Source organism: Poeciliopsis prolifica, unplaced genomic scaffold, assembly GCF_027474105.1.
Source record: "Poeciliopsis prolifica strain line A6 unplaced genomic scaffold, Auburn_PproV2 SCAFFOLD021, whole genome shotgun sequence".
Taxonomy (NCBI): Eukaryota; Metazoa; Chordata; class Actinopteri; order Cyprinodontiformes; family Poeciliidae; genus Poeciliopsis; species Poeciliopsis prolifica.
In genome coordinates, this window is record NW_026562396.1 from 8,102,989 (window position 1) to 8,121,456 (window position 18,468).

The 18,468-nt window shown below is 38.8% G+C and overlaps 2 protein-coding genes across 5 annotated transcripts in view; both read right to left on the minus strand.

The window, feature by feature from the left end:
* Window positions 1-2,697, minus strand: part of trpm7 (transient receptor potential cation channel, subfamily M, member 7) — a 39,810-nt gene extending 37,113 nt beyond the window's left edge. The window contains exon 1 of the mRNA XM_055044873.1: window positions 2,545-2,697. Within this exon, the coding sequence (XP_054900848.1) occupies window positions 2,545-2,547 (3 nt within the window). The 5' untranslated portion in view covers window positions 2,548-2,697. The remainder of the gene's footprint in view (window positions 1-2,544) is intronic.
* Window positions 2,698-3,702: 1,005 nt separating this feature from the next.
* zgc:123258 (uncharacterized protein LOC641502 homolog) lies at window positions 3,703-17,571 on the minus strand. 4 transcript variants are annotated; one of them, XM_055044878.1, is made up of 17 exons: window positions 17,347-17,571; window positions 15,433-15,543; window positions 15,132-15,314; window positions 14,192-14,281; window positions 13,495-13,628; window positions 12,749-12,903; window positions 12,544-12,640; window positions 11,617-11,718; window positions 10,331-10,412; window positions 9,954-10,028; window positions 9,603-9,659; window positions 8,222-8,275; window positions 7,720-7,819; window positions 7,547-7,627; window positions 7,293-7,453; window positions 4,806-4,839; window positions 3,703-4,174 (listed from the first exon to the last, which is right to left on the minus strand). In XM_055044878.1, the coding sequence occupies exons 1-17, from the start codon at window positions 17,404-17,406 to the stop codon at window positions 4,137-4,139; spliced, it is 1,614 nt and encodes a 537-aa protein (XP_054900853.1). In that variant the 5' UTR covers window positions 17,407-17,571; the 3' UTR covers window positions 3,703-4,136. The 4 variants fall into 4 exon arrangements, with proteins under 4 accessions (XP_054900853.1, XP_054900852.1, XP_054900855.1 ...); XM_055044877.1 differs by having other exon boundaries at window positions 4,806-4,842; window positions 17,347-17,570; XM_055044880.1 differs by lacking the exon at window positions 8,222-8,275 and having other exon boundaries at window positions 4,806-4,842.
* Window positions 17,572-18,468: the final 897 nt, after the last annotated feature.

The following is an 18,468-nucleotide window of genomic DNA, read 5'->3' on the forward strand; positions in this document are numbered from 1 at the left end:
AACTAACAACAGTATTTTAAAATCTATTCTTTGAGCTACAGGGAGCCAGCGGAGGGACTTTAAAACTGGTGTTATGTCTCTATCTTCCTGGTTTTAGTGAGAACATGAGCAGCAGCTTCTGGATCAGCTGCAGCTGTTTGATTGATTTGTTGGACAGACTTTTTTGCTGTTGTTTTTTTTTGCTGAAATCTGATTTATTTATTTTTTGTCCCCAAAGCGACTCGCATGTGCAGAAGATGTCACATAGCAATGCACTGTTTACAGACGTAACAATGGGTGCCATTGCATGCGGACCGGTTTTAAAGTTTATCTAGCAATGGGACTCAACAGAATTGTCAAAAAATCCTAACAAGATGAAGAAGCTAATAAGAAAAAAAAAAAAAAAAAGGCAAAACAATTAAAAACCATTTTGGGTCACATTCACCTGTTGTGCGAACAGCCTTAGTTGGTACGTTTGGTCCAAACCCATTCTAGAGGACGTTGTCTTATAGTTTTCACACCTCGATTGCTGTGGACAACTGGAAATTACCTTCCAACAGCTGAATTTTTCCTTTCTTGTAAGCAACTTAAAAGCGTAGCAGCTTTATTTCAGCCAGCTGACTGGCAGTGCACAGCACAATACGACTTTATGCTCCATATAGACGGCGAAAAAAAAACAAAAAAACTGTGACTTCAGCACTTTCTCAAGCATCGGTTAGTGACTTTAACCCATCAAAATAATATTGTGGATTTTTTGTTGTTGACGTCTCACATTTTTTAAAACAAGTACAATATAAAATGCAATAACACAGGTATTAGGCTATTTTTTAATTCAATAAATTTTACACATGCCTATCCTATACAAAGCAGCTGTTCTCTCAAGACTTTTGAAGATGCAAAAAAAATGAAATCTGAGAAGAAGCTTTCACATTGCAGAGTGAAGAGAAGCAGAAAACAAGTGAGCATTTTATTAATCAAATCAACAAATATCTACAACCGTCTCTGAAACCCAATCTATTCCCGGAGGAAACGCTCAATCTTGTTCTGGGGGAATCCTTCACTGCTGACTGCTAATTAGAAAACAAATCCAAAAGACACAGACCACAGTCACTACTTAACAGCAGTACAAAAAAAGCAAACAAGAAGTGCTGCTAAAACGAGTTTTTAGCAAGACCCTTGCACACTAAAGCTCTGACTACTTAAGACTTGAATCATCCATATGTGATTGCACTTGACAAAGAAAAAAAACAAATAAGTGTGATGATGCAATTACAAATCACAATGACTTATTGGTAAGACAGGATTTCATCTAATTGTACTGTCAGAGCGCCGGTGGTAATCTGAGGCATATGACCACCACAAAGCAGGTACAGCCAAGGAATCTCAAAATGTAAAAATAGGCCTAATAGAGGGATAAAACTGTAACACATTTAACTGTGTGATTCGGGTTTTTTATTGGCTGACAGCATATTTTTAAGGTTTCATTAAAATGTGCTACAGGTTGTTTAAAGGGGTCCTTAGTTTAGAAAAATGTAGGATTTGTCACCATTAATAAATCAAAACTTTGGTCCCGGAGCTCAGCAGTGTTCATCAATTTTGCGAAATAACGTGTAAATTTGCGTGTTTTCAGAGAAAAAAAACTGCGCATTTTTGGGCAATCCCACTTCTTAGTCAGGTTTAGGTCAAAGTGGTGGTGATTTAGCATCGTTTCTCCTCATTCCTCTGAGGGGGGAAAACATTGGTACAAACAGGAAGTTGTCGGGGAAAGAGGAGGCTGTGTTTTGTCACAGAGACAAGAAGGAAAAGTGCTACAACCCAAACGGATATGTTGAAACCGAACCTCAGCAGAGACCGCAGCAGGCCTCGCACGGCTCGCCCCGAAAACAGCCACAGTGAACGAGCAGGAATGTGAAGGCTTTAATTAAAAGTCCAGAGTTATTAAACGTATCACTGTTTCAGCAGCACTTAAAATGTTCCCGACGGCGGCTGAGTAGAAAGCACTCAGTTCGGAGACTTGGCGTCCGCTCAGGCTGGCAGTGACTCGTTACTGGCAATGACAGCGTGTCTCGTCCGACATCCGAGACCGCTGGAAGAAACGCTGCTTCAGCGCCTGCCAGCTGCTCTCCACTACACGACTGTGTACGAGTCGTGTCCGTGGGCCCATGAGGAGAACAAAAGCCGTTTCTGTTGCCTCGTAGAGGAGAGCTAACCCCACAAAGCTACCTGGGCGGCTGAAGCTAGTTAGCTAGCGAGCTAGCTACTTAGCCAGCTAACGTTTGCGGCGAGTGGGATTTGGGGTTTTTCCTCGTGAGGCGTTGGGAGACCTGGGATTGTTACGTTTAGCTTGCGATGTTTGAACACAAACCCAAGACCGTCAGCAAATAAACTGCGCCGGGAGCTCCTCCGGCGGCGTCCCTGACAGGCAGCATGCATGAGGGGGTAAATGGTGGTGGTGAGGGTTCGGGGAGAGTCCAACTTAAAAGCCCCGATGAGTCACGACAATCTCCTCGCGCCAATTTACCTCCGCCGCAAAAGCAAACCGAGTCGGCGGACGGGCTCACGTACCATTCTCTTCACCGTTGAGATTCAGGAAGAGCTGTGTCGTGGCTTTTATCCATCTATCGGCGTTGCTCTCGGTTAGCCTCGGAATGAAAGCCCGCTGGACGCTGGAGAGATCCGCTTCGGCTGCAGCTCCAACGGAAGGTTGCTTTTTCATAATTGAGCGACTCCAGACTGACGCAGCGTAACGAGCCGGCTGAGTCAGCCAGCCCAGAGCCCCACGTGACCGGGCGGAGCCAGCCGCCACATGTGCGCTTTGTTTTAGTTCTGCTCGATAAGAGCGACGAGCAGGAACCGTAAAGTACGGCGTTTATTCTAACGACAGTGGCATTTCTTTACTTTTTTAAATGGATAAAAACACAATATTTCTGTATGATCCACTGATCATACAGAGAGCACCAATAACCAAATATCCGGATATGACAAGAATACATTATTGCCTAGTGTCCCGGGGAGCTTTCTTAAATGCCAACGACTAAAGATATCTCTAAATAAATTGTTAATTACTGCATGAACAAGCTATCATGTTATAGATTAATACAACCTTCAAGTAATCTGAAGCCACGCTGATTTAACTCTGTAATCAGGAACAATCTGATTGCTACAGAAAACACTGATGTTATATCATGGAAACATTGATGACATAAGGCAGGACAGAAAGCATACCTTTGCATATGTAGAAATATGTGGTCTTTAATTTGTCTTTTAAATTTTTTCACCCTTTGTGCTATTTCACAACTATTACATATTTGGGAGTTTCACAACTTTTTACATCAAGGCAGAAGTTTTGGGGGTTTTCTTCAAAATAGCTCAAGTTCAGACAGAGTAAATTTGCAACACCTGCGAACCTCAAGTCCTTCCACAAATTCTTTTAGGGGGATACAAGTAAAGGGGGGTGTGACACATGACCACCACACTTTTCAGATTCATCCACTACTTTTTGCTGGTCTATTGTATAAAAGTCTAACGAAATGCAAACGAGTGCATGGGTGTAACATGACAAAGTGCAAAAGGCTTTGGGGCTGTGAATGCGTCATTTGTATATATTCTATAAAAGCCATTTGTTTATTCTGTGGCTCTGCAAAAATGTTCAAAAATCCTTCCCTCTTTATTGTACCCAGCTCACAAGACATGTCGCAAATATAATCAGACACACACACAGAAGAATATTAAGTATTTCTTTATTATAAGGCAAAGAAAAAAAAAGTTATATCTTACAAAAAAGATTATACAGAAATCCCAAGTTATCAAACTTGTATTATTCTGCAGGTAGACGTTATTAAACCCCCCTCATTCTGTCAAGCCAGATTCTATAAAGTGCTTTCTAATTTCGGTCACTGCTGAGCCAAAGTCATCGCTGATTTCTGCTAGTGAACATAACAGACCTCTCAGGCACTGCAAGAAGTTTAAATTACTCCAACATCTCCTCTGGCCCGATCCAGTAGTTTCCAAGCTCCCGATCACGCCAGTGAAAGTGATTCTAAGTTGTCAGAAAAGTCAGAATAGACATAAAGTGTTCCCTTGCAATGCAAATATAAAATAAAAACATGAAAACAAAAAAAAAAAAGAAATAAAGAAGTGAATCCAGCAGTCGGAGTTCAGCAGCTTTCCCCTATGGCCCGGTCAGTTCTTCCCTCTAAAATAAAAGGTAAAAAAAAAAATAAAGGAAAAAAAAGGACAAAGGGTGTTAATAATTTATTTAAAGTTTTCCATGGTCTCATACTGATCAGTGTGAAAACTGTAGATCCAAAAGCAGGCAAGCAGAAAATCTTAGCATTCCCCTCCTAACCAAACTCCATGCAAAAGCTCTCCAACGCTAACCGCAAGCAACAGCATGCAAAAAGGCAGAACCAATATCAACTCATTATTGATTGGAAAAGACGAATGAATGCGGGAGATGAGGAAGACGAGTAGCTACACAAAACAATGCAGAAACAAAGAGATGAAGTTAAAAAGCTGTTCCAGGGCCACAAAGTGTTGGCTTTTCATCTGAATTGTTCTTTTTTTTTTTTGTTTGTTTGTTTTTTTGTCACGTGGAGACACCTGGTGGTCAGTTTGTGGGAAACATTTTGATGTCTCAGGCCAGTTTTCATTTGTTGGGATTTGCGTCTGAGCGAGACGCTGACCCTGGAAATCAGGAGATAGAAAAGGGGAAGGGGAGGATAAAAAAAATAAAGGAAAGCTTGTGCGAGGTGATGAGTGGTAACAAGCAACACTAATGAGAGGAAATACGCAAAAGAAGGGATCTGGGTCGGAGAGAATCACACCTGGCAGCAAAGGTTCCCTGGGTGAATCCAAAACCTGCTGAAAATTAATCAAAGACAGAATCAAGTCTTGCTTCTGCTGCCATCTCCCTCTCTCTCCCTCTCTCTCTCTCTCTCACACACACACACAACCAAATGTCACTTTACCAGCTAATCTAGAAACCTAAACATGACTGAGCCTGTCACAATGAGCAATTAATCAATTAACACAAATCAGCTCGATAATTTCCATTCGAATGACTAACATTTTTTTGCAGGGCAATTTTGTTTACGGAGATTTCATAAACGGTTTTATTTATGGTTTTGCTTGTCTGTGGTTTTCATTTACATTCTACCGGTTTTGGTTGTCGAGTTTTATTTTGGATATTTCTTCGAGAAGACGGGCTTCGGTTTTTACGCTATAATCAAAAAAGCGCTTGAAAACGTTCGCAAAAGAGCATCAACATTGTTGATTGCAATTAGGCCTGTCCAGTCCAATAACACATTTTGCTGGACGATACATTGTCCCAGAAGTCATTGCAATAAAGTTGCTGTTTTGACACCGTTTTCAAGCAATATAATAGTAATGGTCTAATAACGCAAAAAACACGTTCTCAACCATTGATAAACTTTAATTTCTAATGAACATTTAACACTGGAACTGGAAGACATTTTAAATATCCAAAATAAACAAACAAAACAACAGACAAATAAAATGAACTATGAAGTGTCTGTAAGGAAAACTGTTCTTCAAAAATAAACACAAAGGCGAGTTGAGACCAAAGCCTCAGACTGAAAACTTTAATCGTCCAGTTTTGGTTAGAAAGAGAGAGGAAAGAGAAAAACGGTAAATCGTTTTAATTGATCATGCGATTATCTGATTAATTGCTTATTGGGACAGGCCTAATCACAATAATTACTGGAAGAATTTATCATCTGGCATAATCTGTTATCATGACAGAAATAATCATGGATCATGGATGATAAAACATGATAATCCCATTGCTATAAATGGGATTATCATTTATAACAATGGATTCCTTTTTTTTTATGTACATGCATGAAACTGAGGAAGTTTATGAAAATCTAATTTTTATGCCAAAGCAGGTAACACCTATCACCTGAGCTGAGGAGAATAAACAGGAAAACGTCAGCAGTGGTGAAACAACAGACTCAAATTATTAATTTTACTATCAGCCTGATAATGCTGCAGCAGTTAGCCAGTTGTTGTAGCTTCAGGGAACGGCTTGGAACACAAGCTTCCAAGCCAAAATGGCCTCCCGTAAAATATCTGAAATACTTTTGCTAACAGAACCGTGTGAGGAGAAATTCTACTGTTTGTCTAAAAGCAAACACGGATTGATAACAAAGCAGCCTGCAAAGAGCTTGCAAGAGAACACGTTGTTATCGCAGGTATGCAGCACCTTTTTGAAAGCAGATAGCAAAGAGACGCCGACCTGCAAATAGAAAGCTGCTTGCTTCAGGGAAATTCTTATGCAAACGCTGCTTTGAAACATTTGGAGTGCATTCATGTTCAGAAGCACAGCACCGCTGTCCGTTTATGTTAGGCAATGCCGCCCTGTTTTGCAGCATTGAGCATATAGCGCTTTATAAAAGCATACCTCTGAACCAATTTTTCTCCCGGCAAGGAGAAACTTTAAGGGGACTATGCAGGACTTTATGATAAGGACACAAAGCACTGGGTAATTTGTAAAGTGGAAGGAAAAACAAGACATTGAAAGACATTGGTCTCTTTTATTTGGAAAATAAATATTTGAAATTTAAAGGTGCACAGATTGATTTTTTTCGTGGCTAATTTGATTTTAATCTTGACCAATAAAAAAAAAAGGAAAAAAGGATTTTTTTGTTGTATGTAATCTGTAAAAAGAATTTGGATCAGGCTAAAATTGCCGTAGTAGAAGAATCAGAAATAAAATTTTTGATCGGTGCAAGTCTGAAGGTAGAGAAGACCTTAAAAAATAGAAAATAAAAAAATCAAGGCCTGCCGACTGTAGTTTCTGGCTGATATTTAAAAAAAAAACCCTGACCTGCCGATTCCAGCCAAAATTGCCAAGAGGACAATTGTTAACTGCACATGAGCATAGGTGACATTGCGGACAGGGTCTGTCTCACGCCAGAGTAAAAGTGGAGGTAGACGAGATCGGTTTCACATGTAAATATCAGCCAATCTCCTAAAATTAAGAAAATCGGTGCACCCCTTGTCAAACATTTGGCGTGCATTCATGTTCAGTCCCCTTGTGTCAACGTACTGAAGAATCACATTTTGCTGAGGTGACTTAAGTACGTTTTATTCAGGGTAGCAGGGTAAAAGAGAGCAAATACAGATATAGTCCAGGCGTTTCAACTTTTAATTTTTAAATTAATTGTTAAGGCATGTATTATTATCTTTCCACCCTACAACCATGCAACAATACTGGTGTGCTGGTTGTTGTGGGACAAACTTGGAACCAAGCGATTCTGACTCTGCTCTTCATACGCCGCTCTTCTCACCTCGTATGTTGTTCCCGTCCAGAACTGCCTCATCTCCCCCCTGCAGCCCGCAACCACAGCGGAGGTTATCAAGGTGAAAGGCACTAGGTAGAGCAGGGCGGGCTGGCCCATCCCAGACAGCAGCATCACCACGAAGGTCAGCACCAGCCCCAGGAGATAGGCTGCAAGGAGCGAGCGGGATGGACATCAAGATACGAGCAAAAAAACAAACAACGACATATACGTATACGAAAATAGAGAATAAGGAAAATTACCAAAGCAGCAGCTGAAGAAGTAGACCTTCTTCCTGCTATTGGTCCAAACATCAAACCTGCTGCAATAGGCCACCAGGAGGCCTGTTAGGTGAAGGACAATCCGAGAGCAAAGTGATGAGCGGTCGCTGCGCTGTACGTTTAAAATGTCAACCTCAACAGGCGTTGAACCTCACCTGGGACAATGATATCTCCGTAACCCAGGATGGAGAACTGCAGCCCACACAGGTTCTGAGCCCAAGCTGAGAACCGCGGGACACGCATCACCACAGGTATCTGCACATGTGGAGAGTCTTTTTTTAATGGCAGAGCAGTCACAGCGGCTAATGCTGCTAATGACTGTAATACTGCTGTATTTGAAATCAGTCTGCAAAAGCAGTCCCACCCCAAGGTGGGGAAACATCAAGTGGCCATTTATCATATCATTTATTGTGATAAATTTATCAGGATAATAATTTTTGATTTATCGCTATTGCCTGCCCTAAAACAATAGAGAAAAAAACAATAATGCACCAAAGTAAAGCTCCGTCAGCAAAACACTCCCACATCTTGATGTTGGCAATCATGCTAGAGACATTAAAAGGTTCCTTCCTCCACCTTTCCCCCAGGATGCAGCATAACAAACAAAAAAAGAAAAAAAAAAAAAAGGTAGTGGATGGGTAACAAGTCAAGTCTTACTTTCTCAGAAGGAGGACGGGGTTCAGCGGGGATCTCCACCATGTTACCTTGTGTCTAAGACAGAGCCCACCCAACCCCAGCGTACAGTTAGTAGGTCAGTCTGCAATTCCCCTCAGGGCATTCACAGCAGCCTGAATGCTAATAAAGCTGCTAACAGTTTGACAGAGACTATCGCCAAGCTTAGCTCAGCTTGTAGCTTCTAGCTCACGAGCGGCCGCCCTCTCCCCAAACCCCTAAGATGAAAACACCTGCACATGCGTTAATGTTTTACACTGACCTTATTAGGTAACAGACAAAAACTGAAAAAAAGCATAAAAAAATACATGTGCATCTCAATCTGGTAGAATATCAATGCAAACTCTTATCCAAAAAGTGAAATATAAGTCATTTAGATTCATGACACAGGCTGCAGTTTTCCCCTTGTACTTGTCCACCTTTCTCCTTCCACTCAACTTTCCGTGTACGAAGCACTCTTTGTGCAGCTGTCTCTTTGTCAATGGCCTTTTCTGGCTTTTAGAGGATGTTAATGACACCAGTCAGTATAGGCCATGACTGCATAGAACAGACCATAACATGACCAGAAAGGTAAATAAACAAAAATGAAATAGATGCCATTGTTTTCCATCTTTAATTGAGTGTGAAAAAATCATTAATATTTTGATGACATTCTGGTTTACTGAGATGCACATGAACTTTTGCACACTGCAAAGCCAGCCCACATTTTCCAATAAGTTAGACAGAGGCTCTAATAAATTACAGAGCCAAAACTGGTCAAATCTTTTGCCATGTCCTGTTCCTACGGTTAAATATAACCTTAAAGATGCCACAAAAATAGCGAGAGTGACTGGAGCTTTGTCCTGATAAATGGACTGAAAATGGAGAAACATACTCTCTGCAGCCTCTTATTGTAGACACCGTGAATTATTACGGTAATAATATAATAATTTTCCCCCATTAAAAAATCCTGCAGAAGTTTAAGTGAAGTTTGTAAACAGAAAATATTTCAATATTGATCATTTCTTGATAAAGTAATTATTTCCACATCTGTGAAGCGTTTTTGTGCCTGTCCTTTAGTTTGCAGCAGTTCTTTCTTGACATTTAATAGCTTTCTGAAGAATTAACACTCAGTTTCCTGTTTCCTTGGGGTACAATAGTTACATGGTTCAAAACGTAACAAAACTGCATAATTAGATTCAGGAAACGGTTTCGCCTTCAATGACCTTTTCCAACACCACACAATAGGAAGTTTCTGACCGAAAGTCTTTGTCCAGGGCTCACTTGCTTCAGAGTGACTCAGGTCACCATATTTGGGATGATTTTAGCCATTTATTTTCACAGTTTCTATGTGAAATTATAAATATAAAACTTTTGCGGAAATTACCTTCTCCCCAGACGCGTCAGGGCCGAGAGCAACCTGCACCATGATGCTGACTCCATTCTGTTGAAGGGCAAAAAAAAAAAAAAAGGAAGTTATTGCATTTCTCATCAGTTTATGGAATAATAACAACTGCCAGTGATGCAAACAAGCACCAAAAATCCACGATTAGATGTCTGGCTTGATCAACTTGATTATTTCTTCAAACTCATTTCCATACATACGAGTTCGAAGAAAGTGTCAAAACTCTTGAAAAATGATCGTAAGGACATTGAATATCAATTGAAGAAATTCCAAAATAATAAAAAAAATACACATGCAAAATATAATATAGAAAAACTGCTTATTTACACAAACCTTTGTGAAGAAAGGAGTTATGAACACAAAGAAGACATCATACAGCAGGAGGAGACTTAGCAGGATCACACAGATCTGCCAGAAATAAGACAAGTTAAAATAGAAAAGCTGATTTTAGATCAGAGAAATCCTAAACTGCTAGGTTATTATTTAAAATAAAGCAAATCAAAAATTATATCCTGGCCGATTCTACAAATTTTAAATGGAAAACATGAACAGCCTAAAAAAAATACAAGGTGAATTGTCTCCCAGAGAAAACACAATAAAATTAAACACAATATAAACCAATAAAATGCTGAGGCGACAGCTGTGTGTGTGTGTGTGTTCGTGTGTGTGTGTGTGTGTGTGTGTGCGTGTGTTCGTGTGTGTGTATATACCTTGAAATTGGACAGTGTGATGGTCTTCATGAAGTTGAGGCAAAAAGCAATACCAAGCAAGTTCTGCAGGATCCAGATCCACCTATGAGGACAAAACAGCTTTTTAATCAGACATGAGAAGTCGTCCACTGACAGGAACCGGTAGGTTTTATAATTAGAGATCGGCTGGTCAGAAACTAAAAGTCTAATGGGTTTTTTTTTTTTCCTCAATCAGTCTGCCCAACACACTCAATGGATCTTCAACAGTTGACAGAAAGCTGAATGTATTACAACGTTGCTCTGTTTTAGAGCCAAACTGATGACACCTCTAAACATTTAATGAATTTGCTGATGTAGCTTAAAAAAACCCTGACTGATTTAGTAACCTAACACAAAGGAGTAAATTGGAGCTTTTTATTTTAAATATTGAAATAAGCTATTTACTAAAACAGCTCTAAAATTGTATGCAAATTTTAGTTTAGTTTTTTTTTTAATGGTTTTATTGTTGAGAAAATAACGTCAAATTTATGTAGTGAGCCTGGGGGGAGAAAGGTATTTTGTTGTTATTTTTAGTCTTTAAGAAGACTAAAAAATGTCTATTGATGATTGTTGTTATTGAAAAATCATCAGAAGAATCTGATCAGTGAATCTGTAGTTTTTTTTTAATCCAACTATGTTTTGTAAATTCAAATACAGCGATGTGCGTCTGCACCGGGCCAATCCTTACATTCATGTACTGTGACGTGTCGGTAGTGAAATTAATGACGGAGCGATGGCAGTTATCTGGCCGATATTTAAAAACCCTGCAATGCCGATTTTTATTTTCTTCTGATATGATTTTCTTTTTCTCTGAAAGTTGCTCAATATAGCAGCAAAGTTGATAAGTTGTGCAGAAGTGACTGTCAGTTTGCCCTCTCTGATAATCGGTTCACAAGTAAGTATTGGCCGACTGCCGACCTCCCAAGATTCAGAAAATCTGAGTCGATTTATTGTTGCACGCCAACTAAAGGCGATACTTTCTACAGTCGCTTATTATCAGCGACTGTAGAAAGTGCTTGCATTTTGCAAACAGCATGTGAACCAAGTTACCCAATCAGTGTCTAAAAATATAAACCAGGTCTTCGAATTCACAGGAACTAATGAGGATGTTGAAGTGTGTGCTGCTTTGTGAGAAGCACATCCTCAACAGTTTGGGCGTTTCCAACTTAATTCTGCTTCACTTCAAATCGGACGCCTGCATTAATAGCAGAGAGAAATGAAACTGAAATAGAAAAGAGTGTGTCTGTGTGTGTGTGTCATGACAGTACCCGTCTTCATTTCTGTACACTCCCCAGATCACAGCGACGCTTATGCACACAGCAGCCAGCAGGATGGACCTCACTGAGAAGCTCTTGTTACGCACAGAAAAGCTGAGAAAAAACACACACACCAATGATTCAGGGTGCATTTAACGGCTGAAGCTGCTGGAAACACAGAAACAACACACACACTGCTCACAGTGTGTTCACACTCCCGGTGCGAACACACGGTCTGGCTTGTTTATTTGAGTAATGGTGACTGAATAACTGCATAAATGAGGAATTTACAAAATGTTCAATTTCAAAACATTATTGCTAATGTTTTGAAATAACATTAGAAATAATGTTATCACAAAACTGAAGATTATTTTAGAAATCAATTATTCAGTCTGATTTAAAAAATTGCCACATTTTTCAGATTTTTCATTAAACCACTTTTTTATGCAAAATTAAAAATGCATTAAAAGGTGCAAACAAAGAACGAGAAATGCAATAACGTAGCATTCATTTAGTATACATTTGATTATTTTTAGACTAACTGATTAATTTTTGCATTACTCGATTAATAATTGTATGGCAAAAGTTCTTCAAACCAACATTTTGTTCTTTACAGAATTTGAACCAATTAATGTGACAATTGTGTCAATTTTTTAATCTACTTTTTAAAAAAAAAACATGTAAAATGTACATATATTTTGTACAGTTTTGGCCTAATTCCTGCTCTGAGTGTGTTGTTCTTTCAACAAATGGCCTTCTTTTGAATCTGTGTCCTCCAGTTAGCGATGAACTGATTCCTAGATTATATGATGATTGTTTCAATAAGCGATTAATCGTTTCAACCCCAATTAATTCCAGCTTTTTTACATTTTTGTAAAGAAAAAAAAATAACCCTCTCTGCACACCTTCCAAACTGCATTTTTGTAACACTTTAAGTACCTTAAAGTGCCACAACGGATTAAGTCCAGCACCGCATCCAGGCAGCTGAACAGCGCCGAGGCAGTGGCGAAGCAGAAGATGGCGATAATGATGTAAACTGTGGACGGAAAAAGAAAACAAATTGTGCAAGTAAAAAAAAAAATTATAAAGTTCTCCTGTGATTATTCCAATCCCAACAAGTGATTCGCTCATCTGTTCCACTCACTGAGGACGTTGTAGAAGAAGTACATGAGCACCAGCATCCCGCACATCACGATGACGAAGATGATGACGTTGAGCGGGGAGTAGAGGACTCTGCTGCTGCTGTCCGTTTTGTGTTCTTCTGCTCCTCCTCCGGCAGCGTAGCTCGTCAGTCGCTCACTGGTGTGAAAAGAGGAAATGTGTTGTGAGTCAAAATCTAAAATAGCTGAGGGATTTAACAGCGGTTTTCATGTAATTATTACACACAATAGCTGTTGTGCTTCTAATAGATTAACACCAGCAGCATGTCGAGGTGGTTGGTTAGTCAGGCTGTCTGCTCATGTAGCCAGACTCAGTTTGAACCTTTCAAACTGTTATTCTAAAATTGAAACCCCAACGTGTTGACATAAGTTTCCTACTTCTGTTTTTATCGCTACGTAACCTAACCATTCATGGAAAATGGTCCTATAAATATCAATATTTATTGTATTGTTTCTAATTTATCGTGAACATTTTCTTATAAGAATTTTGATTTATCACAATCAACGATATCAAATAAAACTGACATTTTTTTTAACAGAAATGTTAATTTATCCGATGTTTGATCCACGAGAGAATTAATAAACGTCAGTAAATTCGACAATGTGAATAAATGCCGCTGCTGCGAGCAGTTTAGTTATATAATGACAGTAAAATGTTTAGAGCCAAATAAAGCTTTTGCTCATACTGACCCTTACGAAACTTCAAGCTCTGAAATGCACCGACTCTCACCGTTCACAAGCTCCACTCCATAAGCCGCCCAAAGCCACCGTTGCTATGGCGATCAGCAGCAGGACGGCGATGTTTGGATCGATCTTAGAGTACTGCGGCGCGTACAGCTTCACTTCCATTTCTTCGCCAAACAGCTGGAGGACAAACAAGAGGTCAACAGTTCTGACGGCTGACGCCACGTAAGACTTGGGCTGCAGCTAACGATTCATCTATCAATTATTCTGGCAATTATTAATCGGATTAAAAATTTTCCATTTCCATTTTGTACATTATATTCAGTTAGATTACATTAAAATATACAAATTAATCCATTTTACAAATAAGATGATAAACATTTAAATGTCTAAAATGCAATAACATATCAGCGGTTTAGATTAGAACACATTTATGGACAAAGGTTTTTTTCCATCTTAAATGCAAAATGTTTATGCTGTTTGTACAGTTTTGGCTTTCTTTTAGAAAATGGCCTTCTGCACAGTCGGCACGCTCCAGCTCACATTTAATCAGCCGACAATTATTTCAATGATCAACTAATCGTTTCAGACACAGATAAGATTGAAGTCTTTTTGGTAAAACTAGTCCCATTTCTACACACAATACTGTGACTTACACAATATGACTACATTTCAAATTTGCTCTTGGAGGAGATCAAATCTGATCCAATAAAATGCAGAAACAGAACACAAACACCACTTACCTCCCTGGCAGTCAGGAAGTCCCTGTGCCTCATGAGAGCCAAAGGAATGTGGATCTTTGGATACTCAGACTTGTTGGCTGATGGAGTGATCTGAGGAGCAGAGTTGGAAACCACACCAAATAAACTTGTGTATACTGGACAAGACCAGTCTATATGGTTCAGTACAGGTCATCTGTTTAGCTAAGAAACAAGAGTGCAGTCATAGAAATAGTAATTCACTCTGAATGACTGTGAATTACTGTCATTCACCACTTCCTTAATGCTGTATGGATATCACCGGATTCCTATGAACGATCTGTAAATGTTAAACAATATGGTTCTGGAGCGATGTGTGTGTTTGTTTGTTTTGTTTGCTTTCCCAAAAACTTATTTGCCTGACAACTACAGTTATGCCTCCTATGGAAAAAACGTTGTTAACAAGTATCCATAATTTTGCCTGTGCTTTAACTGGTCCATTTTGATTAGGTGGTACAAAGACTGAGATTTTTGGCAACAAATGGTATTCTAGGTGTGCCTGGAAACCCAGGTCATGCACACTTGAGCATGATAACAATTCTGCTGTGAAAATACAGAAAATTAATATCTCTGCCTTGAGAGAGAGAGAGAGAGAGAGAGAGAGAAAAAAAAACAACGAATGCTGAATATAAAAGATTATACATGAGAACATTTCACTTCCTGTGGTTTTCTTTTAGTCGTTTTAATACAAAAGGAGAAACAAAGTTCCCGATTTATCCAAAGTTGGAAGCGAAACCTGTAAGACCGGTTTAGTCTTGATGGGTTCTCAGCTGGTGGCTATATGTTTTCAAGAAACTGAGAGCTTTATCTGATAGAAAAAAACTTAATATTTAACAACTAAAATTAAACAGTTAAAAAAGGGCATGTATTTTATCTATTTGCTTTTCTTTTTCAACCTAAAAGGCAATTCATCTAAATGTCTTACCAGTGTGGTGTTGGTCACAATAAGCAGCGCCTTAGCGCCAAGGGCTTGGGCAACAATCGCCTTCTGGCTGAAAGGGCATTGCCCCCTCATCACCACCACAGCTTTGCCTTTCATCACATCTGGTTGGATTCCTGAGCCGTCGCACAGCACAGTGGACGTCAGATTCACCAGCTTGTACGTCGGCTGATAAAAGAAGCAAAATAAATAAATACGTAAATAAGAATAAACAATGAACAGATGGTGTAAGCAAGGCCAGAGTTTCCTGAAGAGAAGACAACTGCTCAGAGGAGTCACAGCTTACAGCTTTAACGAGTGTGTCTTCAAGAGGAGTCCAGGAGTGATTGAAGACGAGGCAGTAGTCCCCAACTAAGCTTCCATTTGAGATGTGCAAAACAGCCTCTTGGCAATTTACCTGTAGATGAAGAAATGCAATGAATATTTTCACCTAGTTCCACTTTTTTAAATCAATGAAAGACTAAATGGAGACCCTGGATAACAATACTTAAACATACTACAGGTTAATCTTTATTTTAGTCAGTGGTTAGAGTGGATAATGCAAGTTATTTGCATTGGTTGAAACAATTAATCGCATTAATCAATTATTGAAATAATCGCCAACTAATATAGTAATCAACTAATTGTTTACTGGAGTGTAGAGAGTAAAAAAAAAAAAAAAGAATTTTCTGAAAAATAATAATAATAATAATAATTCAGAGGCTTAATTAAGCCACATAAAACATGTACATTTTACATTCAAGATAAAAACACCTTTGTCGGTAAATATGTTTTAATCAAAACTCCACAAGCAGCATACTTGTGGAGAATACTCCACAAGTATCAAATTCGCTAAAGGAATGCCATCTTATTGCATCTTAGGCAATAAAATGTTTATTTTTTTATTTAAATAAAAAGATTTTTTTCTTTATTTGCATTTTAATGTATTTCTAATATGAAAAAGGCCGATGTGGTTAAAGGAAAAATCTGGAGAATATGCCCTTTTTAAAAAAAATCCAATTAGTCACCAGAATAATCGATAAAATATTTGATTATGATTTTTTTCCAATTACTAAATTGTTATTTAACCAGATAAATCCCACTGTCCTCTTCCACAAGGCTCAATCAAGACTTTTACAAACCAGCATTTTATTGTAATAATAAGACATTTTCAGACCAATTAAGTCGTTGCACAATTAGTGCTTTATGATTTTTGGATTCTGGGTTCTTGATTTAAAGATGCTGCAATAATAATAACAAAAAACAATGTTTTCATATTTACACACATAAATACCTTCTAAGAGTGATTGCGGTTGTTTGTCCATTGTTCACCCGGCATCTTACCTCTGGGTAGATGAAATATCTCTGCATGATTTTATCTTAAACTTGCAATTCCCAAAACGTGTGATATAAATTCACATGCAGTTCGTTTGTTCCCCCCCCCATAACAAATACAGATTTATAATGTAGTTATATTTTGACAACATTATACATTATCGTAACATATAAAAGTGCTAGAGCTTGAATTACACATTTTATAATTTTTAAATGAATTTTAATATTCATTGGAATAATTTATTAACTGCGCACAAATGTATTTTTTAACACATATTCCCAATGTTCCAAAATAAATATTTATTCTCAATGTTATTAAATTATCATAGGTAAATATTTTAGTAATGACTTATTTACTTAGGTCAGTTGTTAGAGTACTCATTTTTTCCTCTTCTTTTCTTCCTGATTCACCTTTGATCGGGAGTAATGCCGTAAATGAAAACTTTGTTGCTATGGGGAAGTGGAGACGGTGAAAGTCCCTCTCTACCTTGAATACAACTCAAACTAATGTTTAAGCTGGCTAAATGGTGATTAAAATGCCGTAAAACGTATTTAAAACTATATGTAATGGTATATTTTTATATACAATAAGACGTATTGACTCGTGTCCGTGAAAAGGGACCATGTTCAGTAGAAATACAAGCAGTTTTCGTCGTTACGCCAGTGAGGCTGACTCATAAACCAGAGCTAACAACAGTTAGCATTGCTAGCTAGCCCTCTACTCTCCGCGTTCCGTCCGTTTTAAACCGCAGCGGACAAAAACAAACATCGGCGCCTCGTCGCGACCCAACAGGCAGGCGGGCTGGGGGAGCTCGGCGCGTCGCCGTGTTTTCGACAACAACGGAGATCTTTGAGCTCGACAGACGCTCGTCCGTCTGAAACCTACCTGCGATATGAGGGAGATGACGAACACAAGAGCGACGCCGAGCGCTCCCTTCGCCTCCATCTTCGTATTTCTCTTTGTTTTGAGCTTGAACGTCAATTACTTCCTGTGCGCCACAAGATCATTGTTGTTGGGCTGAGTGAGCTCGTATCGTGGCGGCCGCTGTTAGCTGCCCCGGGCACTTCCTGTATCGGCTTGTGTCATGTGAGACGCGGAGCCTTTTCAGTTTCTGTTCCTCTCGCGGACGCGAGTTGGGCCCACTGAGAAATAAAAGGCTCTTCAAATGGCTTTCTCCTTCGGCTTATGCAAAGTATTCATTTAAACTTTTTACAGGTTTTTATCCTGCAACGTCCCAGCATTTTGGCGGTCAAGTTTATACAATGTGTAAAGTCACGTAATTATTCTTAAAAGAAAAAAACAATTTTTTTAAAGAATAATAATTATATATATATATATATATATATATATATATATATATATATATATATATATATATATATATATATTTTTTTTTTTTTTTACTTAAAATCTGAGAAGTGTGGCATGGATTTGTGTTAAGGAAAACCTAATGCACCATAAGTCTCAGGATTAATCCAGATGTTGAATAACTTATTTCCTTTACCACTGCAGGCAATTTAATTACTGATGGACAAAAGGACTGAGATTAATGATCGAACTGTGACTAACTGAAACTCCAATGCTGAACATTTAACTTCAAAACTAATGACCTAATTAAGAAAACAAAGGAGATATTAGATTTTCAGAACCACAAGTGCATCACACAGAAATCCTCGTGTGTGCACATGGCCCAGTCAAAGTCCAAACCTAGAGCCAACACACACACACACACACACAAAAAAAAACATTTTGGGTGGACACAAATGGCTTGATTGGTTTGCAGTGTGTTTTGCTCTTTTTTATTTGATGGACTGCCCAGAACTACAAGATGTTGAAATATTGGGCTTTCGCCCTGACCTGTCTGATGTCCTCCTCCTTGATGCCGTTTTCTCACCGATGTTCTCTAACAAACCTCGGCGGCCTTCACAGAACACCTGGATTTGTAATCAGATCCTATTTACAAAATACACACCACACTTATCAGATTTTTTTGCTTGTAAGTGAAAT